Source organism: Echinops telfairi, unplaced genomic scaffold, assembly GCF_000313985.2.
Source record: "Echinops telfairi isolate 266 unplaced genomic scaffold, ASM31398v2 ScPeMD7_5;HRSCAF=22, whole genome shotgun sequence".
In the NCBI taxonomy this organism is placed as follows: Eukaryota; Metazoa; Chordata; class Mammalia; order Afrosoricida; family Tenrecidae; genus Echinops; species Echinops telfairi.
The window spans coordinates 3,284,763-3,309,103 of NW_022103901.1; the positions used below are offsets into that span (position 1 = coordinate 3,284,763).

The 24,341-nt window shown below is 58.2% G+C and overlaps 1 protein-coding gene across 2 annotated transcripts in view; it reads right to left on the bottom strand.

The window, feature by feature from the left end:
• Positions 1 to 576: 576 nt before the first annotated feature.
• The window catches only part of FBXL18 (F-box and leucine rich repeat protein 18), a 31,596-nt gene continuing 7,831 nt past the window's right edge, over positions 577 to 24,341 (bottom strand). The window contains exons 2-5 of one of the 2 annotated variants that reach the window (XM_004705545.3): positions 23,505 to 23,711; positions 18,522 to 20,059; positions 14,477 to 14,695; positions 577 to 3,077 (exon numbers count right to left, since the gene is read on the bottom strand). In XM_004705545.3, the coding sequence (XP_004705602.3) occupies positions 2,921 to 3,077; positions 14,477 to 14,695; positions 18,522 to 20,059; positions 23,505 to 23,711 (2,121 nt within the window). In that variant the 3' untranslated portion in view covers positions 577 to 2,920. The remainder of the gene's footprint in view (positions 3,078 to 14,476; positions 14,696 to 18,521; positions 20,060 to 23,504; positions 23,712 to 24,341) is intronic. The other variant, XM_045285995.1, reaches the window with a different exon arrangement.

The window sequence follows — 24,341 nt, forward strand, 5'->3', positions numbered from 1 at the left end:
GACAGGGCTCCCTCCGTAACCTGCAGGCTGGGAAGGCCCTGCACCGCCCTCGGGCACAGAGCCTTCCACCCCAGGGCTAAGGCTCCCAGCCAGGGCCTCCAGAGAGAGCCCGGGAAAGGGGAGTGATCTGGGCAGACCTGGACTTTTAAAAAGCCCCACAGGCCAGGTATAAACACAGGAGAACTTCTCGCAAGAACGCTGCACCCCCAAATGCTGAAGTGTCACTGATGGTCACCAAGGGGTCTCCCTCACTAGCCCCCTCCTCAAGCCTAGAGGTCAACAAACTCCCAGCCCCAGGCCCTCACCAAACTCCTGTCCCCTCTAGCCTGTGTTGAGGGGATCATGTGGGGCCCCATGCAGACCTGAGAAGGGCAGGGGGAAGGGCGAAGTAGGCCCTCAGTGCCCTGGCCTGCATCCCACCTCAGGCTCAAATGCCATCCTGGGGGCCCTTCAGAAGTCAGGCCTGCAGGGGAGGGGGAGGCAGCAGCCTTGAGGTGGAAGGGAAGAAGGAAAAGGTTTCTCTGAAAGCTTTCTCCCTCACATACACATGTGCATACACATGTGTGCATACACACAATTACACAACCCCATACGTGCACGGGGTACTCACACACACACACACACAAGCATGTGCACACACGAACACCTATACATATTCACACGACTGACACTCACATGCGAGTGGATGGAGGTGCACACACCTCATGTGCAGTGTCCTCACACGTACTCACGAGCACGTAATGTGCACACACACAGCACGCATGCACAATCCCTCACACACGCACACACAATTGTACATTCACAGCCTACACGCACACTTTCACCTATGCACATCCACGTGGGACTGTATGTACACAGCATGCACACACACACACAAACACCCATGCATGCAGGCACACAGGCACACGTAGTGCTCCTGCTGACCAGGCGCAAGCTGCGTCCCCCTCAGCTGGCAGCATACGGTCTCCACTGCGCCACAGCCCCTGCTGCCAGCTAGGGACCATTAGGGGTGGGCGCCTTCCCAGCATCAAATGCTGCAGAATATAAATTGCAATTAACACCAGTGCCAAAACAGCACTTAGCGAAAATAAGCACATTATTAACATCTGGTGAATCCGGCTTGAGCACGGGGCGGCGGGTGGGCGGGTGGGTGGTGACTCTTGCTCTAAGGAAGAGGCTGCTGCAGGGACGAGAAGTGTGTGAGCCTGGCCCTGGGGGGGCTGCAGCCCAGCCCCCTGCCCTGGCTTGTCAGCATACCCCACACTGCTGGTCAGGACACTCCCGGGGACTGGCCACCAGGCGCTGCATGAAGAGCAGACACCGCTACCTTCCCGGTCATCCCCTGGGGAAGGCGGGCAAGGTGGGGGCCGGAAAGCCCAGGGTGAAAGAGACATGGGAGAAGGCCCAGAGGACGAGGCCGGCACGTAGGTCTGGGGCCTGCAGGACACTCCGCTCTGCTCCTGGCCCTCCTCCCCATCTAGGACAAGCTGGCCAGCCCCACCCTGAACCCCGCTGTCACCACCACGGTCTCCAGATGCCACTTGAAAGAGCTGACAGAGATGACCAGCACCCATGCCCTCATCCACCATGGACCTGGGGTGGCAGTGTCCTGGATGGTGTCAGGCCCTGGAGGGAGGGAGGACTCAGCAGGCACTTCCTCTGGCAGGGTGGGGATGACCCAAGTTCAGAAGAGAGGAAGCCTACCTCACCCGCAGTGAAAAAAGGGGCTGTAGGTCCCACCATGAGGCGAGAGGGGGCCTTCATCCCACCGGGAGAGCAGGGGTGCCAGCTCACACTCAGGTGGGGGCGCCAACCCCACAGTTCCTGTCCAGGACTCCCACCCCAGCCACATTAGCTGCAGGCACCTTTTGCTCAGGAGACCAGCATGCCCAGCTCCTTCCTGTGAGGTCAGCTCAGGCCAGCTCCCCGCAGAGAAGCGGATGGTGGTGGCAGTCAAAGGGGCATGGCCTGGTAGGCTTTCCACCCCAGACCCATTGGAACTAGCCAGTCCCCTGGGCCAGGTCCCCAGAGTCCCCATGGGGCAGGGTAGGAGCCAGGCAGTCAGGAAGGCTGCGTGAGGTGCTGCCTCGGTCGGGCCGGACACAGGCCGGTCCCTGGAATGGCACACTGCATGTCCGCAGCTTGCCAAATGTAGTGGAATGAGGAGTGGGGGGATCCAACCGCTCCCCAGACCCGGGTTTTAATCACTACTGAAGCCAAGAGTGCACACGTGTATGTGTGTGCATGGACCACGTGTGTGCATGGACAGAATTCCCTCCCCACACACACCTACACTCATGAGGGAGCCAGCAGGTCTCTAAGCAGAACACCCCAATCTCTCATGTGGCCCCTCTGGTAGGGAATGGGAACTACTCACAGGTGCACAGGCTGCCCCAGCTCTGGGTCCCCCCAAGCCCAGGGTGCCCCCAAGTCCCAGGGTCCCACTGAGCCAGCCACATATTCATCTGAAGAATGACTTGTAAGGAAGTGGCCTGAGCCACATGTACCCCCAAGGACAGGGTCTTAGCGGGCACCCAGAGCTTGAGCCTGCCCCGGAGGAGGGGGCGCCTCACCTGTCACAGGGGGCCCAATGGGTGGGGACATGGGGATGGCTCCGGAAGGGTGCACATGCACCCCAATCCCCCACAAGGTCAGGTGGTCTTGTGGAACCTGGGGTGGGGGGCAAGGACCCAGTGAGGCAACAGGCATCTCTACCCAACCCTCCCACCACCTCAGCCCAAACAGATGCCGCAGGTCCCCGTGGGGAAGCAGGAGTTACGGGGGCGGGGCGGAGCAGTGTGCAGGGACAGCCTCCCTGCTGGGATGAAGTGGGGCTCTGGGGTCTGGTGGGCCGCGGGTTCCTCTCTCCCAGCTGGGTGGTGGTGCAGCGGGTAAGTGGGGCGGTCCGCGGGCGGACCCCTCACCACCAGAGGCCGGGCGGCTCCTCAGCTACTCTGCTCTTGAAGAGGGTGACCTCATCCAGGTGGGCCAGGGGCACGTCGCGGATGACATCGGTCAGGCCCTCGTGGAGCAGTGGGAAGATGACCACGTTCAGCGCCGGCCGCTCTGCCTGGAAACTGAGCAGAGGCAGGGTCAGTAGGCCAGCCACCGACCATGGGTCCCAGGATACATAGGGGAACCCCTGCACCAGCACCCCCAGGGGCCTCTTGCATGTCCCTTGTCAGGCGGCCATGGGGGTAACTGGAGAGGAGGGCGGGGCCGCCCCACACGAGCCAGACAAGGGATGACACTCAGTGGGTAGGCTCCAGAATGTTCTCAAGCTGTGTCCACATCAATATCACCAGCCGGCTCACAAGTGGCCCTGGCCACCTAGCTTTTCAAAGTCCTGTCCCTCCCCACCTGGGGTGGTGCCCAGAAGGAAAGCTCCTGGCTGGGGGAAGCTCACACTCCCACGACCCTCCCCATCCTGGCCACCCTGCCCTTTGAGGCCCAAGGAGGTGGATTATGCCTAGAGAGGTGGCCTCCAGCTGCAGGGCCTCCCTGGGCCAGAGCCCATGGGACTGGCGTCCATGCCGACCCTGCACCTGAGTGCTGCCTCTCAAGACACCGCCGCCACTGGCCAGCGGGCAGAGGCCTCGGGCACAGTGGCCCTCGTGACGAAGTGCTGCACGGCCCCCAGGGGGCATGGCATTCCAAGCCCTGCACTGGTCTGGCCTTCACCTCCCACAAGGCCCCAGCGGTAAAGACCCTACCAAGTGCTCTACCCTATCCTCCAGGGAATCTGCGCACCGGTCGAGGGGAGGCCCTGGCAGCCCCCACGGACAGGCCCAGAAGACACCAGATCCCTAGCGACTCTCGTCACACGAGAAACTTCCAGTCTTCAGGTCTCACAGGGGGTGAGAGATTGCATCTTGGTCCAGGCAGCCTGGTGGGCTGGACCTGGCTGGGGTCCCTGCCACCGCAGGCAATGTGCCGGGACGCGGTCTGGGTTTATGGAGTTCATAAAACCTGACAGTTGGGCAATAAAGACACCGAAGACTGGCCTGCCTGGGTCCTGGGCACTCACTCTGGCCAGCAGCTGCATCTCTGATGCGAAGGCCTTGAGGCAGCAATGTGGTGGACGGGTCCTGGCCTGCACGTCCCCCTGTGACTGACTGTCTGGAAACAGGATCCTCCAGGGGTGTGAATGCCAGGTGCCCACCACCCCTCCCAGGGGGCTCACCTCCGCTCCAGAGCTGCCTTCAGGATGGGGGGGCAAGGGGGTTGGGATGAGTTAAAACTAAAGAAAAGAATGCGCCCCACCCGGCCCTGGCTGCCCAGGTGCACACAGGCCCACCCCAGGCTGCATCTACAGGCTCACCTGGCTCAACCCTCATCAGCCTCGACCCCTTTTCTCCTCCCTAGTGTCCGAGAAACCTAGAAGACAAGCTACCGCCCGCCCGGAAGAGACCCAAATCCATGTCCATTCCCAAGAAGGGACACCCGCTGCACTGCAGAAATGGTGAAGCAAAGCCACAGCTGTGGCATGCAAGTAAAACGCTGCCGGAAACAATTCCAAAAAGGTTGCAGCGTTACGTGGGCGTGGAGCTGCCAGAAGTTCAGGCGGGATTCAGAAGAGGACGGAGCACCTGGGCTATCACGGCTGACGTCAGCCACATCTTGGCTGAAAGCTGAGAGTACCAGAAAGATGTCTACTTGCATCTTACGGACTATGCCAAGGCATTTGGCTCTGGGGGTCGCGACCCACAATGGACAACCTTGAGAAGAACGGGGACTCCAGCACACCCCCTGCGCTCACGCAGCAGCTGCACGCAGACCAGCAGGCTGCTGTTGGGACGGGGCACGGCTGCCGATCAGGAAAGGTGAGTGTTGGGTTGTGTTCTCTCAGAACACTTATGCAGTGCGTGCTTAACACGTAAGCCCAGAGGCTGTGAGAAGAACACGCATTAAGATCGGAGGACTCATTAGCCACCTGTGCGATGCAGACGATACCACCTTGCTTACGGGAAAGGGAGGAGGCCTGACGCTCTTGCAAAGCTGTCACGCGGAGGGTTGCTGTGTTCCACCTCCTCCCCTGCGTGTAAACACAGGGCAGTGAACGAGGACGTCCCGTGAAGAACTGCTGCCCCTGAATCAAGGTGCTGGCAGCATGTCCAATAGGTCATGGGTCTTTGAAGAAGCACACCCAGGGTGCTCTTTAGAAGTGACGATGGCGAGACTAGTCTCAGGTGTTTTGGACACACCACCAACAGGGACCAAAATCCCGTCGTCGAAGGGGACACCAAGGTCAACTGGCCGGCACCACTCATAAAGACGACACCCTGCACCCCACTTCACTGAGTGGTAGTCGTGAATGTCCATCTCTGGCGCCGGTACTGGTCTCTCCCCATCGAGATGGAGAAAAGGTAACGGCCACAGAAAGACGCATGGAAACAACGGGGCTAGAGGACCCACGGGCCACGTGAGCAGCAACCTCCACAACTGAGGCCAGCAGGGCTTGAGGGTGCCCAGCGACCACACTAACCCTTCCACAAAGACTCACGCTGGACCGTCCTGGAGAGCGTGGGGGAAAATCCTGAGACCAGGCTTACTGGTCAGGGAGAGACAGGGGGACCCCAAGACAATAGGGCCCTTAGTCTCCTTTCAGATCCCAAACGGAACTCACCCCCTTGTTAGAACAGTCAAGGTCAGGGGTCCTCACACTTTTTAAACAGGGGGCCAGTTCACTGTCCCTCAGACCTGTTGGAGGGCCAGACTGTAGTTTAAAAAAATACTATGAAAACATTCTATGCACACTGCACATATCTTATTTTGAAGTGAAAAATATAAACAGGGCATGTGGCCCTCTGGCCGTAATTTGAGGACGCCTGGTCAAGGTCAACAGGGCAACCTTTGCCCAGCAGACTGGTGGGGGGGGTTCAGGGCACAGGAGACACAGGCAGTGGGGGCACATTGAGGGGACTGGCAAGGGAGGAGGTGGAACGAGTGGTGGATGAATTGGAGAACATCAAAACTGACGGTTTGCTCTGAAGCCTTCATTCACAATCAAGAATTTTAAAAAGATACGGAGGGAGCAGTCCCTGGAGGAGGACATCTTGTTTGGACAGCGGAAAAGAGGACGGCCCTCGGGGAGATGGGCTGGCCCAGGAGGTGCCACCCCGGGCTCAGGGACAACACTGGCAGGGACAACAGCAGTAGTGAGTCAGCGCAGGGTGGAGTGGGCTTTGTTTAGTACCTGTGAGTCAGCACCCATTGGGCTGCACCACCCACGTCTCAGCTAGGTTGACACCCCTTGCCCAGAGGGAAGGCCTGGGGCCCCAAACCAGCCAAAGAGGGGAACACCCTGCTTCCAGCTGCAGGCAGGGCCCTGGAGCATGGTGGGCACTGGCTCCTCAGTCGTCCACAGATGGTTTTCAAAAGTGTGTTGAGGAGAGGGGCGATGCCATCCCTGCTTTCCTGCCTAGACCCCGTGGCCTGATGTACCCCTCCCAGGCATTTTCTGGGTCCCTGTGCTGTCACTTCTGGTGGCCACCAGCCCTGCCACCAGCCTGGTCACACTGAGCAGTGTGCCTGCTCTGACATAATTCAGGGCTCCCTCTTTTCCATGATGGTACCCACAAACATCTCTGCACCGGCACAGCTGTTTCCCAGGGGGATGGCCTGTCTCCTCAGACTGCATTTCAGAAGCAGGGTCACATGGTCAAAGAAAACCCATGACAAACGGCAACTTCAGGGGCCATGGGGAGACACCAGCTAATTAGTCTATGCCAAGGGGGGGGTTCAGGGCTGGAGAAGGAGAGGAGCAGGAGGCACTCCTCACCATTGACACTTCCCTGGTGCCACCCGTGCACATCATGCTCGATGGGACCCTCCGTGAGCCTCAGAAAGATCTGACCGGGAGCCAGGGGGCAGGACTCCCTGCCCACCTGCCTTCAGGATGTGACCTAGGACAAGGAGGAGGCGGAGGGCACTAGTCCCCACAGGCTGGAGCCAGGGAGGTGACACGTGTTCACTCCGCTCCGAGGCAGCCTCAGACGTGGGCAGTGCAGGCCCCACCACGGGGAGGGAGCAAGGCCCCGCCCAGAGTTGTGGTGTGGGGTGTGTGTGTGTGTGTGTGTGTGTCCGGTGAGGTTCCAGGTGGGGAAACAGCTCACACACTGTCAGGGAACCTGACAGCGGGTCCCTTCCTGGAGGCCACTCAGCACCATGCGCCGGTTCAAATCCCCCACGTCTTTGGCGGTGAGATGGCGCCCTGGGTGGTAAAAAGGGTTTGGGGCCAAGAAAAGCCCACGGGGACGGGCAGCTGCTCGGCCACAGCACCCCGGCGGGGACGAGAACAAGAGCACTCACATGCAGTGACGGGGACTCAGCGTTCGCTCTTCTCCAGTGGGGGGGGGGGCACAGCTCTGCTCTGTAACCCACCACCCTGTCACTAGCCGCCGGCATCGAGTCCCTGGTAAAGGTTGGTTTGGGTTTGGGTTAGGGTTTGAATTGTACCTCCGCCCCCAAAGAGAGACGCTGAACAATGTAAGCACTGTCCCTGGGAGTTCCACCCGGTTCAGAGACACGACCTTGGACAGTGTTGCTAACAGGGGCCGTCCAGAAAGTTGAGACTCACAGTGACCTTGCGTCCAACTGCAGGAAGCACTGCCAGGGGCCGCGCCGTCCTCACAAAGGTTCCTATGTTTGAGCCCATCGTCCATCTCGTTGAGGGGGGGTTCTGTCTGTCTCGCTGCCCCTCTGGCTTTACTGAGCAGGTTTTACAATGCTGAGAGGTGGGGGCCTATCCCTACAGGGCCCCGGGACTTCAGTCCCCGCACTGCGGGTAGATAATTCCCGCATTCAGTTGGCTTGCCTCTCTGAAATGGTTCAGCGATGGCGCTCCTCCAGCCAACTGGCCAGGGAGCTGTCTTCCAGTTTTCTTGGCACAGACCGGGGAGTGCTTCCAGTGCCGTGTCTGTCTGTCCAAGCACCCCACTTGGTGTTCCATCAGTTCCGGGGCCTCATTCTTCATGCTTGCATTCAGTGCGGCTTGGACCTCTTCCTTCGGTGCCCCTGGTGTTTGATCACACGCCACCCCCGCACACGGGCCTTTGGGGTGGTGACTCTGCACCCCCCCTCCTGGACGCTCTCTCCCCGGGAGCCCCGGTGGGTTGAAACCGCCGACCTGAGGGTGAGCAGCTCGGTGGGCAAGCCTGCTCCAGTTCCTGCTCAGCTCTCCTGTATCAAGGGGCCGACTCCGCACCTGCTGCCTCCCTAACCTGACAACGGAGGTGCATCGTCGCCAGAACCACGGGGACAGGCCTCGCCCACTGCCATCCGAGGTGGGACTCACACAGAGGGGTTCTGAGACTGCCAGTCTCTCTGGGAGCAGAAACCCCCTCTTTCTCCTGGGGGTCAGCTGGTGGGTTTAAACGGCCAACCTTGTGGTTGGCAGCCCACAGGGCCACCCAGCCCCCAACCTCGTCAATCCACCGCACTCCGCCCTGGACCTCCCCCAAATCTATGTCCTTGACATGCAAACACATTCAGCCACGCCCAGCATCTCAGAAGTCTGGGGTCAGCTCCTGGTCCCACAGCTCATCCTCCGCATCTCCTCATTCAAATACAGGGAAGATCCAAATACAACCCAGAAACCGAGCCCACAGCCCTACTGACCCCTGCGGCCCTGGAGGACGGAGCAGAGCTGCCCTGTGGGTCTCCCAGACGGTCACTCTTCCTGGGCACAGACATCTCATCTTTCTCCCGGGGGGCAGTCGGTGGTTTCCAGGAGGAGCAGCCCAGCTTGTAACCCAGGACACCCGCAGGGAGCCTCCTCTATTGGAAAGTCGGGGGAGCAGGCTGCACGGTTTCAGGACTGCCGTCATGTCACTGAAAACACGTGGGGATGCTGGGGGGTGGGGGGCAGGTCGCTGTACACATGAGGGGCTTCTGGAAGCTTGGAGAAAAGAGCAATGCAAGGTCAGGGGCTTTTCCAGCAGCCTTCCCAAGCCCCCTCCCCGGGGTCTCAGAGACAGCAGCAGAGCAGTCACATCAGAAAAACAGGACGAAGAGCAAAACCAAAAGCTGGCCCTGGAAAGTCCTCCCAAGTCCAGCGGGAGAGGGGCAGCCCTGCCCGGGAGGCTCTGTCAGGGAGACGTGCCACCTGCCCCCAGGCCCCACGGAAGGGTCTTCCTCCAAGAGCCAGACCTCACCTGGGGTCAGACTGCACCTGTGAGCCCTGCTGGTCTTTCCTGTGAGGGAGGGGCCCAGCATCCTGTGGGGACCAAGGTGGAAGGAGGCAGCAAGCACTGGGTCCACGTCTGAAACCCCTCCCAGTCCAGAAGCACCTGGGCGGTCCAGACTGACACCCGGGGGCAGGGGTGGGGCTCGCTCACTCGGCCAGCAGCGACTGCAACCCAGAAGCACACTGTGTCCTCCTCATCCTCAGAACTCTGGGGAACCGGACCACCAGGGAGGCCAGACCCAGGTGCTGGCCAGGCACAGGGTCCCGACACCTTCAGGGCAGGGAGTGGCATAGTATGGCTTCCTTTGGGGGGGAGGGGGTCGTTTGGGTGCTCTGGCTGGCTGGTCTTGCCAGCCCACATTCCTCATCAGCAGGAACCCTTGCCAAGTCACACACCCAGGACCACTAGTTCTGCTCAGGGAAGGAATTTCCAGCAGAGTCTGGGGACAGAGAGAACTCCTGACCCATCCCCAGGAATGTGAGACCTGGGTCACAGCAGACAGAGGGGCCCAGCCCGCCTCCCAGATGGAATTCCTGCTGTCTTACAGAAAGGAGCCTCGAGAGACCCATGACTACAGCCCTCAGGACGCTGGCACCCGATGTGGGAGCACCCTGTCCCTCCACAGCTCACCCTCTGGGCCCTGTGACTAGCACTCTCCAGTCCCTCTCTGTCCAGGGTCTGCAGACTCAGGAGCTCGCTCTGGGGCACGGGGATGGGCGCTAGTCCTGGCGCTCAGAGCCCCTTTTCCTGGCAGAGCTCGAGGCCCACACCCCGCTGTCAGGACAGCATTGTGGGTTGTCACCAGAAACCCCAAAGCTGCCTCCTGGCACAGACCAGGGCTCTCCACCCCCTGCACAACTCCTTGAGTAGGGCCGTTCCTAATCAGATGGTACCCAGGTTTCCCACGGAGCTCTGAGGGGAGCCAGCACCCTTGCCTGCTCTGCCACTCAACTGCAACAACCAGCCAGGGTCCCCAGACCTCTATGAGCCAGGCAGGAAACGAGGGCTCTGAGCAAGTCCAAGGCCTAGGACACAGCTCAGGAGCTGCCGTGGAGAGTGAGACCAGGGCCAGACATGGTCTAGAAGCTGGCCGGCAAGGCCGGTGCAACTGACCCCAGCGGGGCATTGTGTGGAACAGAGCATCGGTGTCACTCCCATGAGAAACCACAGGGTGGGTGAATGGGACACACAGGTCCACAGATGCCACCAGACCCAGCAGGGCAGTGACAGAGACACCCACTGCCAGCCAGGACAGCCCAGGGAAGCCGCTGGGAGCAGGGGGCAGGGACAGGGCTTGGTGGTACACCGACGGCAGAAATGGCAGCCCCCAGACTGCCGCTGGGGAGGGAAGTGTGCTTGCTCAGCCAAACGGGATGACTCAGGGTTTTCTGGGAGTGGCAGGAAGTGAGGCAGACAGAGCAGGGCAAGGGGCTCCCTGGCTGAAGCCAGGAGGCATCCCTGAGGCCAGCAGGGCAGGGATCTCTAAATCTGCGTCCACCCCAAGGGCAAGAGGCAGATCAGCAGGAAACACCTCAGTTCAGGCCCAAGGAGGTCCTGGCTCACCAGGTACCTCCCTGACCCCTGGACGGGCTGATGAGGAAGGGTGGCTGTGGCCGACAGCACAACGGAGCTGTGGAAGATGGGAACCCACAGCCGTGTTCAGGGCCCTGACGCTAATCTGCACACAGCTGCTGGGCAGGCTCAAATAGTTTCCCTCTGGTGGCACGACGCGTGGGTGGAGCGCCTAGCTGTTGAGGAAAAGTTCGGCGGGAGAAAGGTCTGGCAACCATCCGGGTGAAGATGGCAGCCAACAGTCCTCCGTCACAGGGGTCTCTCTTTGGTTGTGTCTCCACACCTGCTCCCGAAAAGCCGGCAGCCTGCAAAGCCCTCTGGGGTGGGTTTGCTGTCTCACCACACCCAACCACCACGGGAACTCGGGAAGATGGTAACTGTGTTACTGTGTGTCTGTGTGGGCTCCCAGTGTGCTGTAGGAATGTTAACAATGTTGCTAACAATGCCAGTGGGAGAGGGCAGTGCCCGTGCGCAGGGGAGGCAGCACCTGCAGGGCAGCAGGGGCCAGGCCTGTCCTCCCCAATCACTGGGCACTTCTCTAGGCTGCTGTTGGGTTGGGGCAGGGGGGGTCGGGGTGGGGTGCAGGGATGAGGAGGGAGGAAAGCCCTAGATAGGTGACAGCGAAATCTCAACAACAAAAAAAGGCACCTCTCATTTCTTTTTTTTTTTTTGGCACCTCTCATTTCAAGGCCCCCCTCCCACATTGCAGGCTTATGAACCAGGCCTGGGGAGGGGGAGGGGAGCAGCTGGGAAGGCGGAGGACATGGCCACAGCGCCACCTGCTGGGAACCTTGCACAGACGCAGCGGGCACCTGGACCTGGCTGGCTGCCCACTGGTGCATATCTCAGGCCTTGGGGATCCTGTGGAGGAGCAGGTCCTTGGGGCAGGACAGGAGGATGTCTGGGCTACTTCGCCAGCCTGAGGCTTACCAGGCCACCATGTACAGGTACCACTGGCCCTGCAGTGTCACCTGAAGAGGGGACACCAAGCCAGTCTCCACACAAACAGGTGGGTGGTCTCCTACACCCGTCTCTAGGGACCTGTCCCAGCCCTGCTGTTGGCAGTGTGGCACTCCCTGGCCCAAGCCCTATGAGCCAGTCACAGTCACTGTACCTGCATGGGTTCCCAGGAGGGGGTGAAGTAAGATCCCTTATCTCCTGGGGGGGTCTGCTACCCTCTGCAGTGCAGACTGGTAGAGGTCGAGGAGGCAGTAGTGGGAGACATCCACACGCACACAATTGTCCCTTTTGCTGGGATGTGTGTCTCTTTAACACAGTGCCTGCTACAGCAAGCTCTCAGTAAAAAACCAGGCAGGCCCCTGGACCCCTAACCCAGTCCCCTGGACTCCCAGCCCAACCCACTGATCCCCCAACCTGGCTCCTAGTACCTCAACCTGGCCCCTAGAGGTCCCCAATCCAGCACCTGCCCCTGCCGCCCGGAGCTCAGGGCACCAGGGGAGGGTGATGGGGAAAATGGGCAGAGCATGCACACAGCTGCCCGGGAGAAAGAGCGAGTAGAGTCCCTGCCCTGGCGGAGGGCGGGGGTGGGGCGGGGGTGTCCTGTCATGAGATAGTGTAGTTTCTGTGCTACAGCGGCCCAAGGAGCCTGAGGAAGCCCTGGGCCTTCTGGATTCATGGCCATCACCAACTCCTGGGGGGTACCAGGTGAGCCCCATTATAAGATGTTCCTTTGTGTCTGTGACTTGTAAGCTATTTAAAATAAATTTCAAGAAGAATACTGAAGACACTGGCCCCTATTACCCTTCAAATCTGGAACAGAACTCACCTCCCAGCTCCACTTTCAGCCAAACAATAGACAGGTCAATAAGGTGAAAAACACCAGGGAGCCCCACACACCCCTTAGAACAGCGGTTCTCAATCTGTGGGTCATGACCCCTTTGGGGTCAAACAACTCTTTCACAGGGATCGCCCAATTCATAACAGTAGCAAAATGACAGTTTTGAAGTAGCAACAAAAATAATTTTATGGTTGGGGGGTGAGGTCACCACTACGTGAGGAACTGTATGAAAGGGTTGCGGCTCCAGGAAGGTTGTGAACCACTGCCTTAGAACAATCAATCAAAAAAAAAAAAAAAAGAACAATCAATCACACAAGATCCAAAGGGCAGCAAGTACCCAGGGGAAGCAGAGAAGGCGGCGTGGAAATGGGAAGCCCAGGGAAGAGGCGGGCGCAGGGCTGCGGCATCGTGGGGGCTGCAATTGACGCTGTGAAACGAATATGCACCGAGTGTTGAAGGAGAAATCAGTCTGCTCTGTAGACATTTGCTCAAATCACAAAAAGTTGAAAAGAATGCATAACAGTAAAAAGATCGAGTCAGGGCGCTGGGTGTGGATAAGGTGAGATCCCCAAGATCAATAATTGTGTAAAAGAGCCACAGACATGCAGACTGGGGTCTGAAGACATAAGAAAATAGAGCTGCATCCGCTCACTGGTGCAGAAGAGAAGCAGGAAGGGTCCTTTAGAAGCCGACAGGGCGGGTTCTGGAGGGGACAGGGCCAGAGGAGCAGGAGGGGCCGCTGCTAAGGGGCGTGGAGTCTATGGGAGGGAGGGAAGGAACGTGTGGGAGTGGAGGGCAGTCAGGGCTGCAGGGCACTGAGCTGGGGGCAAGGCAGGCATTGGTGACATCATTCACCACAGTGAAAATAAAGACAGAAGGGGAGGGGGGCCGAAGGTCGTACTGGACTACAATACATAACCACAAGTTCACACTCAAGTTCAGTATGATCCAATGCTGAGCTCTCTGTTGAGTTTAAATTTGTTCCTGGCGGCTTTGGGAGTCATTATAAGCACACTCCTTTTAGATCGATTTATTATTACGGAATAAATAACACTGAGAAGAGACAGGTCTTTCTCACAGTGGATCCCAATTAATAGATGTAGAAGGAACAAAGCCCCAAACACCAAACCCACTACTGTGGAGCCGGCTCTGCCTCAGAGCGACTCCAGACAGCGGGACTGTGTTTGCGGGAAGACAGCCTCATCTCTCTGCTGCCCAGTTCAAACCGCCAACTCTGCGGTTAGCAGCCCAGGAAGAGCTTAAATCACTGCATCTCTGGGGAGGAGGCAAAATCCAAATCCCAAAACCAATCCCCGTGCCATCAGGCTGGCTCTGACTCACAGTGACCCTTCAGGACAGGGTTGAACCGCCCCTGTGGGTTTCCTGTGACACTAAATCTTTGCCTCATCTTTCTCCCCAGGGCTGGTTGGTGGGTTCAGACCTCAGCCCTTCAGGTTAACAGCCAGGGGGCTTTAGCCAGGTGCCCACTGCCCGTGGCTGTCAGCTTCCAGAGATGGACAGCTGGGGCCGCAGGGGCCGTCCTGCTCCGTCCTGGAGGGCTGCTGAGCCGGGCCGACGCCGTGGCAGTGCGCATAAAGACATTTGAGAACTCGGTCACTTACTGTTGAAATTTCTTGACATCTTGAATTATTTCAAATGCAAGTTAGTAAAGAGAGAGATTTGGACAGGTGCATTGCCCAGAGAAACGTGCCTGTCCCCACATGGGCAAGCAGGGGGCACCCTGGCACTTGGGACCAAGGCTTCAGTTACCTTCAGCCCACTGACTGACTCCACCCACGGCTACGACCTGGGGCCCTGGGTTTCTGGGCTGGACATGATGGGCCACTCCACTGTTGGTCTGGTCCAGCCCCTTCCCCGCCCTGTGCCACCCCCACCCACCCCGCCCCCATGCCCTCACCTCCGGAGCAGGGTCTGCTGCAGGCTCTTGCAGGCGGTGAGGGACTCCCCTGTGAACATGTGGCACATGATGACGTGCAGGCAGCGGCCCATGAAGGCCAGCAGGGCGTCGGGCTGCAGCGTGCCGCTGCGCGAGACCAGGCAGAGCCGCTGCAGGCGGGAGCACTGGCTGAGCGCCTGGAAGAACTGCGAGTTGGCGCTGAAGTAGGGCTGCTCCAACCTGTGGGGAGGCAGGGCGGTGAGCGGCCACCTGGCCGTGCCGGGACTGCCGGGACGGCAACGAGGCCAGCTGCCCGCCCTCCAATCACACCACTACCACTTGACAGCCCCAGTGCTGGGTGGAGCCCCTGTGGGCACCGAGTGGTCAGCCCACCCACAGACGCAGCAGAGGGTCACTGGTTCAAATTGACCTGCCCGCTGGAGGCCCTAGAACCCCCCCATCTTTCTCAAACACTGACTGGCACTGCAGGCATGTGTGGTTCCTACCCTTGGTGAGCACATGTAATGGGGACCCAGATACACTGGGCACTGAGGAGGGGGCAATGGTCAAAAAGGGGGGCAGAATGTGGAGCAGAATTTCAAGTTCTCATAGAATCCAGACTTTCGGAGTCACTGGGGCTGCATGAGCCCCTGAACTATTGTCCTGAGAAACTGCTGCCGGGGCCTGTTCCAGCCAGGGCAGCAGGGTGGAGTCAGCCTTGGGCCGACATGCCATCACAGCAGCAGTTTAGTCCAGAGATGAGGAGTGTCACCCTTGAGTGCTGCAGAAAGAAAAAAAAATTCTCTATGTGACCCAAGTATGGACAGCTGTCAGTGGAGGGGCAACCACTAGGTGGGATAACCGAACGTTCACACAGGGTGAGGCAGGGATCCACGTCACTGATGACCTGGCCCAGAAAGGGTGGCATGGGGGTGGTTTTTGCCATGTGTACCTGCTCACCCAAAATACAATTAGGAAAAGGAAAAAGCAATTAGTTTCACATAAAAACACCATGGGGTGGAGGGGGGGGGTGGCAGACGAAGAAAGTTTTAACTCTTGAGGCAAGCCCCCTTTAGCTGTCCTGGAAGGGGGGAGAGGGGGGCTTGAGCTACAGCGAGGTCTGGGCTGCAGTAAGCGGCCACTAGGTGGCGTTGCAGGTCCGTGTGGCTGCGCAGCTTCAAGGTCGTCAGATTACACACCAGTGTTCACATAGGTGCACATACATGCACGTGCACTGTGTATTTGGATTTTTCTTTTTCAAATTCAACAGCCACTTCCGGATTTTCTACCCTACAGAATGAGGTCTATGTGGCCCCATAGTGGGCCCTATGCGCCCCTATACCCGACAAAGCCCACAGGGGGTGGTCAGGCAGGGGTCAGCTTCCCCGGGGCAGGGACGGTGAGGTGATGCAGCGGGCTGGGGCTGGGGGCCGATGGCATGTCGGCCCAAGGCTGACTCCACCCTGCTGCCCTGGCTGGGGGTCTTGACCCAACTCATTCCCTGGGGTTCCCACCTCACCTGGGTAGGACCAGGTAGAACCATCCCCAACCGGCTCCTCCGGCTGGCCAGCCCAGCACCCTGGTTCCCAGGTGGCTCCTTGCTGCCCTGCCCACAGTCCCGCCCAGAATGACTTGGGGTAACTTCCGCCCCTCGTTCCCCAGCGGGCAAGGCAAGAAGCCAGCCTTCAGAGGGAAGGGTGGTGTCTGCCCAGCGGGTACTCATCTCGAGGTGCCACCACGATAGAACACCATGTTCCAGCACCGCCTCCTCCCCGTGGGAGCGGGAGCGCCCTGGCAGGGCAGGCGCAAGCGGCTGCAAGCGGCTCCCGGCCAGTATCAAGCTGTGCTCCCCCACTCCCACTGGAACAAGAGGCCCCCCTGTTCCTTACACCCAATAAGGGCTGGCTGGCAGCAAACGTGGGAACCCAGAGGCACGGGGCCAGCTGGCGATGTCTCAGTGTGTGGGTTTTGTACAGGCTGTCCTGCCCCGAGCGGGCATGCTGCCAGCAGGCTGCTGGGCACCCAGGGTGGGGGAGCTCCAGGGCTGGCCGAAAGAACCCCAGGGGCTTCCTGAGCCAGCACTGTACAAATTCTGAGAATTTGAACAGAACTTCAGGTGCCCAGAGGGTCCCCATGGGGCTCAGGGACCCCAGGACTACTGCCCTGAGGCTGGCCTCAATGTCTCTCGCCACAACCATCCCCTTGACGTCATCTCTGAATGACCTCAAAGGTTTCACTCAGGAAAGTGAAGAATGCTACTGTCAAATGCTGTGCTTCCGTTGCCATAGTGCCACAAGGTCAGCAGTTCAAAACTACCAGCCACCCGCTAGGGAGAAAGATGAGCTTTCTGCCCCTGGGAAGAGTGACAGCCTCAGAAACCCACAAGGGCAGTTCTACTCTGCCCTCTAGGGTTGATGTGAGTTGTTGACAGTGGGTTAGTTAGAGTTAGTTACTTAGTTTCACTTGAGGAGGAATCTGGTGGCGCAGTGGTTAAGGCACTCAGCTGCAAACCAAAAGGTGAGTGAGAACCCACCAGCCTCACCAGCGGCTCCACAGGAGAAAGACATGGCTGTCTGCTTCCTGGAAACCCCATGGGGTAGTTCTCCTGTGGCCAGTAGGGTCATGACCTTCACCAGGTCCTCCTCCTTTTGTCCCTCAGAGCCCCAGGCCCTGGCTTCCTGGGGCCGCAGCTCTAAGTGCCCATCACCTGCCATCGCTGGGATCAGCACTCCACCAGTGGGGCGGCATGATAAACGGGGTTCAGTGGAGCCCCCAGACCAAGGGCTGGGAAGAAAGGGCTGGCAACCTGATTCTCAAGGGCAGCCTGTGAGAGCACAGTGGACCGAAGTGGCCCAGCCCAGCCTGGACTAACGGGGGACGCCCAGGGCTGTGTGTGAACTGAAGCGCCAGCAGCAGTGTTAACAAAGATGACAATGTGACCGCAATGTATCAAGACCCCCAGTCTCCAAATGCAGCTCTCCCTGCCCCACCCCTGGTTCATACAAAGGGATACCAAAAAAAATCCGGATTCCCCGCCCAAAGCTATGTATTTAAATTTTTTTTACAAAACAACTTTAGCACCTTAAAGTACTCTCCATTGCACTTAATACATTTATCAAAGCTGAGATTCCCTTCTTGGAAACATTTTGCAAACGCATCTGTTTGGATGGTTAACAGCATCTCCCTCATTTTTTATTTGGGTTTTTTTTCCACCTCTTTTAAGTCGTCAAATCGTTGTCCTTTCATGTCCCTCTTCATGTGCAGAAACAAAAAGAAGTCGCACAAAGAGAGGTCAGGTGAGTAAGGTACCTGGGGCAAAAGAGGTGCGCCTTTTTTTGTCAAAAACTGGCACACTGAGATGGCTGTTTGAGCAAGTGCTGTTGTGGTGGCAAAACCAGTACCCCGTCTGCTATAAATCAGGCCTTTTTTGGTTGCATGCTGTTACACAGTCTACGCAGACCTTTAAATAGGAAGCTTGATTAACAGTCTGATTTGGTGGAATAAACTCCAAATGCACTATGAGTCAACCTTTCTGGACCTTTCAGAAGTTGATGGGCATCCTGAACGAGGTTTGTCATCAATCGACACTTCACGGTTTTGGAAATTAGAAAACCACTCCTACACGAGTTTTTCCCATAGTGCTGTCCTTGTAAACTGTGTTCAACATCACAAGTTTCTGCGGCATTCTTCCCAAAACAGGAAACAAAATTTCATAGCCACACGCTGTTCTCTTAAACCGGCCATCACAAAAAACAAAGTTTGAGCGAAACTGCTTTTCCAAATAAAAATTCACTGTAACCAATGATAACCTTCCCAGGTGACGCCACTGGGTGCACTAACTCGAGTGAGTTGCTGGATGTTTGCCCAGCAGGAAAAAATGCAGACTACAAAAGCTCTGCTCCGCCCAGCACAACTCCGGGTTTTGGGGGGTACCCCCTTGTATGTAGACCACACATGCCCTCCAGGGTCCCCCACTGACCCAAGACTCTGAGCCCAAAAGCACTGGGAGAGCCCAGAGAAAGTAAGAGAGAGAGAGAGAGAGTCCCTGGTCTGGCCGTCCCCTCACCTGAGGTCCCTGAGCCGCCTGCAGTGCCGCAGCATGTCCAAGAGCGCGGGCATGTACACCACCTTCCCCATCATGCCCAGGTTGGCCAGCGACAGCGACTGCAACTGCTGGCACTGCAGGCCGATGGTGAGCAGCCCAGAGCCCGTCAGGATGCTGGGCAGCTGGGCCAGCGTCAGGTGCCTCAGGAAGGCCAGCTGGCCGATGGCGGCCACCTCAGCGTCCCCGACGCTCTGTGCGCGGCTGCAGGGGGGCAGGGAGTTGCGGATGGCCGGCTCGTTGCGCGGCATGGCGGAGGAGAAGTTGGAGCCAATAAGCTCCAGGCGCTCCAGGAAGGGCACGCTCCGCAGCAGCGTCCAGAAGACGGAGGTGGGCGGGGGCACCGACTGACCCGTGAAGGGGCCTGAGGACACGCCCAGGCGCACCTTCTTGCCGAAGCCACGCTGTACTGCGTGCATGGCGGGCGGCGCAGGCGCACGGTCAGCCTGTGGCGCGGAGTCAGCGACGGCACAGACGGGCAGGGCTAGCGAGCGGAGGTGGCGCAGGCGGGCCAGCAGCTGGCAGAGGTGGCGGCCCAGGCCCTCGGCGCTGTGGTGGTGCGCAGCCGACAGGTTCAGGTGGCGCAGGTTGCAGCAGGCGCCCACCAGGGTTTCCAGGATGCCGCTGTCAATGTCGTCCTCGGCCTTGCGGAAGAGGGCGTCGGGCGAGAGGCAGTGGACGCAACCGCTGAGGTTCAGGCTAGCCAAGCTGCGCAGGTCCCGGCCGCCGTTGATGACCCGCTGGACCAGGTGGCTGCCGGACAGGGCGCAGCGGCTGAAGCTGAAGTAGAGCGGGTTGCTGAAGCGCAGGTGCTGCAGCAGCGCCGAGCCGTTCAGCCAGGACTTGGGCAGCTGCAGCGCGTCCAGGCAGGCACTGCGGGCCATCGAGTCCAGCAGGTTCTTGGTGGCCCCGCTCTCGGCAAAGCTGCCGGGCACGGAGATGAGGAAGGCGTGCAGGTTCTCGGGCGTGCGGTCGCTCAGCACGGCCAGGTAGAGGCGCACCACCTCCTGGTTGATGTAGCCGGGCGCCAGGCGGGCGTAGAAGACGCGCAGGTGCTGGTAGTGCGGCACGTTGCTCTGGCCCACCATCAGCTGGCCCGAGAGGATGGCGCCCTCGCGCGTGCGGTCCAGGATCTCGAAGTAGAGCAGCAGCTTCTCCAGGCTAGTACAGCAGGGCACCACGCCGTACGAGGGTGTGAACAGCGTCTGCCGCAGCTCGCGCACGCGGCTCAGGGTGGCCTTGCACTCGCTGCTCAGCTGGGTGGCGTCGAAGCCCGGGCTCACATCGATGGCCAGCGAGCGCAGGTGCTGCAGCGCCGAGAGCACCTTGGAGAGGCGCAGCGAGGTCAGGTGGCAGCCCGACAGGTTCACCTTCACCAGGCTGCGGCAGCGGGCCACCTGCTCCACCGTGGTGCCCGACAGCCAGTAGCAGCCAGCCATGTTCAGCTGTTGGATCTCGCGGCCGATCACCTTCACCAGCTGCTTCACCTTGTCCTCACTGGCCTGCAGGGGGCAGAGGAGGAGGGAAGGAATGAGCTGAAGGCACACCCCGGGGGGTCTCCATCAGCCCTCAGGGGCACTCACCCCCCTGCTTTGGCTGGGTCACATGGGAAGACTGGTGGCCTCCCCTTATTGGTAGCTTTTACAGGTATCGTAACATTCCACAGTTCAAAACACTTGTACAATTGCTACCACATCAGTTTCAAAACATTCTTTTGTCTTCAACTCCTTAATATCTGCTCCCCTTTATCCCCTCACTCCCCCGCCACATCCCCCAGGAACCCTTATTTATGTATGTATGTATGCATGTATGTATGTATGTATGCCTTATCTTACATATCCAATATATCCATTCACATACAATTCTGTATGTGGGGTTATACAGTCATCAATGCTATCAGCTCCCTATCCCCCCTTCCACCCCTTTCTGTTGTCACTTCTATCCCCTCAAAATGAGACGCTGAGGAAGCACTATGCCTGCACCTGTGCCCTCGACCTCGTTTGGAAATGGTCATTAGAGAAGGACTGGTTCACCTGAGGTCCTGCGGGAGAGGTGCCCATATAAAAAAGGTGCATGCCGAGAAGATGACCACGCCAAGAGGCGTCCACAAGCCAAGGGATGCTGGGGCCTCCAGGGCCCGGACCCTACTCTCCCTCTGAGCCTTGGGAGAAACGGACTCACTGACACCCCAGCCTCTGACTGCAGCCTCCGGTGCCGAGACAATGGGTCTCTGTGCAGACGAGCCATCCGGTGGGGGTGTCCTGTTACAGAAGCCCAGGACATCGAGGTACCTTCCCTCCTACGGGCCTTGAGCCGAGTCACGAGGGCCCAGCCCAGGGTGCCCAGCTACAAGCCCCAGCCACACCCAGAGAACGCAGAGACAGCCAGCAGGCACCATGCCCTCCTGCCCCAGGCTCCTCCACCCTCTGCCCTGCACACCCCTCCAACCAGGCCCAGGCACACGGGCTAGGGCTCCTGTTTTCTTTCACATCCATTCACAACCATTTCCCATGGTGGAACCAAACTCCTCGCCCTGGGATCCCCTGACACAGGCCCGCCTGAGCTCTGAGCTCCTTTCAGACCAGCTAGTGTTGGGCCAGCTGGACAAGGGCAACTCCAAAGGTGCGATGAGAACCTCAAGGGGTGCTGAGCTTCAGCTAAAGGGGGAGGAGCAACTCAGAAATGGGGTGACGTGGGAGCAACTCGAAGAACGTCATCCTGGTCGCTGGAGGGCACTTGTAGCTATGGAGGGTGGGGTGGGGGTGGGGAGGAGCAGGGGGTTGTGTGTACATTCAAACAAAACTCAAACCAAAACCAACTGGTTGAGGGGGGTTGAAGGGGCCCACACTGGGTCCAGCCATCTCCAGTCAGACTTGCAGCTGGTTATCACACACGTGTCCTTGTTCCAGCAGGGCTGTACAAGCCCCTGAACCTTAGCTGGGGACACTGCTCACCACTGATCCAAGTGTCTGGGATTGAACCTGCATCATCCAGAGACAGGCCAAGCCACTGCTGTTGAGTTGATTCTGACTTACGGGGCCCCTAGAGACAGATCTGACCCGTGGAGTTTCCAACGCTGCACATCTTTGTGGAACCTGCTTCTTTCTCCCAGGGAGTGTGTGGTGGGCTCGAACCACCAACGTTTGGGTTATCAGCCAGCCACTTAACCATTCTGCCGTAGGGCTCCTTGTCCAAAGACACGCCTTACTTGCTCTAGATGCAAGTGAGGTGGGTGGTGCTGGTGGTAGCAGCAGAACCTCCTATATGAGAAAGAGCTTCCCAGACAGCAAGCCTGGTCCCTCATTACTCTGGGGAATGAAGCACAGCGGCCTCCAGCAGAAGGAGCCACTCCACAGCGGGACGGACACACACACACACACACACACACACACACACTCACTCTCTGAGGGTCCCTGGATGGTTCAACCGACAACTCTCGCGGTGTCCTCCCAGGTTCTGTCTGAGGCCAACATGTACGGCTCAGACACAGTCTATCAGTGGAGGTGGGGTGTTGCTGTGATGCTGAAAAAGTTTCAGCAGAGCTGCCAGACCGACCAAGACTGACAGGGAGAAAGCCTGGAGATCTACTTGCAAAAACCAGCCAATGGGAACTCTCATGGATCACAACAGCGCAATCCCCAACCAATCACGGATGGGGTCAGTGCAAGCCTCGGCAGCATGTTAACCCATCAGGCCTAGACGAGTGGGGCTGAGGGGCAGCTAACAATAATGACAAGAACAGTTAGGAATACTTGCCAAAGCGCCTAAGATCTGGATTTGGGTCAAGGCCCTAGAGCATTCTGCTCATTTCCATATTTGAAGACATGCCAGCCACTGGTTTCCTATAAAGGTTCCAAGATAATTCAATGAGGAAGTGGTGCTGGATCAACCAGATGGCCACATGCAAAGCAGGGAGGCTTGATCCTTACCTCACACCACATGGAGAAATGGACACACAACATGGAGCTAGGCTTAAACTTAAGAGATTTCTTTAAAAAAGAGATCTCTTTGTAAGACTTCTGAAATACAATGTAACGGAAATTCTTCAAGACCTTGGGTGGGGGGAAAAAAAAGACCTTGGGTTGGCCACATCCTTTTCTTAAACTCGACACAAAGTATGAATGCTCAAGGAAAAAGTCAATACCCTGGGCTTTGCTAAAACTAAAGGCAGCAAATGAAAGAGCAAGACTAGAGGAAACTCCTCACAATACAGGGACTGGACTTACTGTCCAGACGAGATCAAGAACTGCTGCTACAGCCCAATCAGAAGACAACAACCGGACCATCAAAGAGTTCCTCTAAGGAAGCCCTTCAAGGCCCATGCACTGTAGGGAACGGTGAACAGTAGCATCCTTCGTCAGGAAAACGCATGCTCGTACCACAAGGCAACCCGACGGCTCGCTCACTGGGAAGACTCAGGAGCCCTGGGAGCACAGTGGCTAAGCAAGAGGCTGGTAACCAAAAGGCTGGCAGTTCAAATCCAGCAGTCACTCTGCAGGAGAAAGATGATTGAGAGTTCTTCTCTGTCGCGTGGGGTCAATATGAGTCAGAATCAACTTGATGTTTGGGGAAATGGGTAAGATTCAGCAGACTGACAAGGATGGAGGGCAACTGGAACGCTCCAGTACCAGGGCAAGCTCCTACTGGATCCTACTGGACCCTCTAGGAGCTCCAAGACCCACACTGAGGCCCAGCTACTCCACTCCTAGGTACTGACTAGAAAGCCAAGCTCCCTCCTATCCCTGTGCCTCAAGTCTCTCCCTCCCAGAATAGCCTCCACCTCTGTCTGGCCCCTCTCTCCAAGGACCTACTGCACTCTTTCCTGCCCCTTGCTCTGTCACCTGGCTCTGGAGCCTGTCTCCTGGCTGTGGGGCTGGGCTGGCCCCAGGCTGCCGTTTAGCTTGTTTCCAGTCTCCTGCGTTCCCCCTCGACCCTGCCCTGCCTCACCTGGTAGTCCTTCTGCAGCAACACGGTGTGGATGAGGCTCTTGTCCAGGCAGAGAGTGGCCAGCTTGCGGCAGGTGCGCCGGACACTCAGCACCAGGTCAGTGCTGGGCACGTGGCTCAGGATGTGCAGCAGGATCTCGTCGGAGAAGTCCAGGAGATGGATGCCACCTGCCGCCGAGGTGCCCGTGTCCTCTTCACTGGGCATGTCCTGGAAATCAGGGGGCACCAGGTTTCTAGGGGCCATGCGGGTGGCTCTCAGAGCTGGGGTGGGGTAGGAAGGAGAGGGCTCAAGAGAAGCCCCCAGGGATGCCTATGGGACGAGATCAGTCCTAACCTCAGGGCAAAGAGCCTGTCGAATTCTGCAAGGAAAGGCCCCTCTGGAGCCAGGAGCACACGTCAAACACTACAGATTGAGAGATAAGATTGTCATGTGTTTAAAAGAAGTTCTCCCTGATAAACATCTGCCCTCCGGTTTGGGGTGTTCTGCACTCAAGAACATGAACGCTGGCCAAGCTCCGCAGCATCTCCTCATGTGCAAGCTACTCCTCCAGCCTCTAGGTCCACACTCAATGCCGACAGGTGGGTGCTTCAAACCCACCCAGAGGTGCCCTCCAAGAAAGCGCTGGCCTTCTGCATCCATAAAGATACAGTAAAAAATAATCACTGAAGACAAAGCGGGTGAATAAGCAAATGTGGTGAAGAAAGCTGATGGTGCCGGGCTATCAAAAGGTATAGCGTCTGGAGTCTTAAAGGCTTGAAGGTAAACAAGTGGCCATCTAGCTCAGAAGCAACAAAGCCCACATGGAAGAAGCACACCAGCCTGTGCGATCACGAGGTG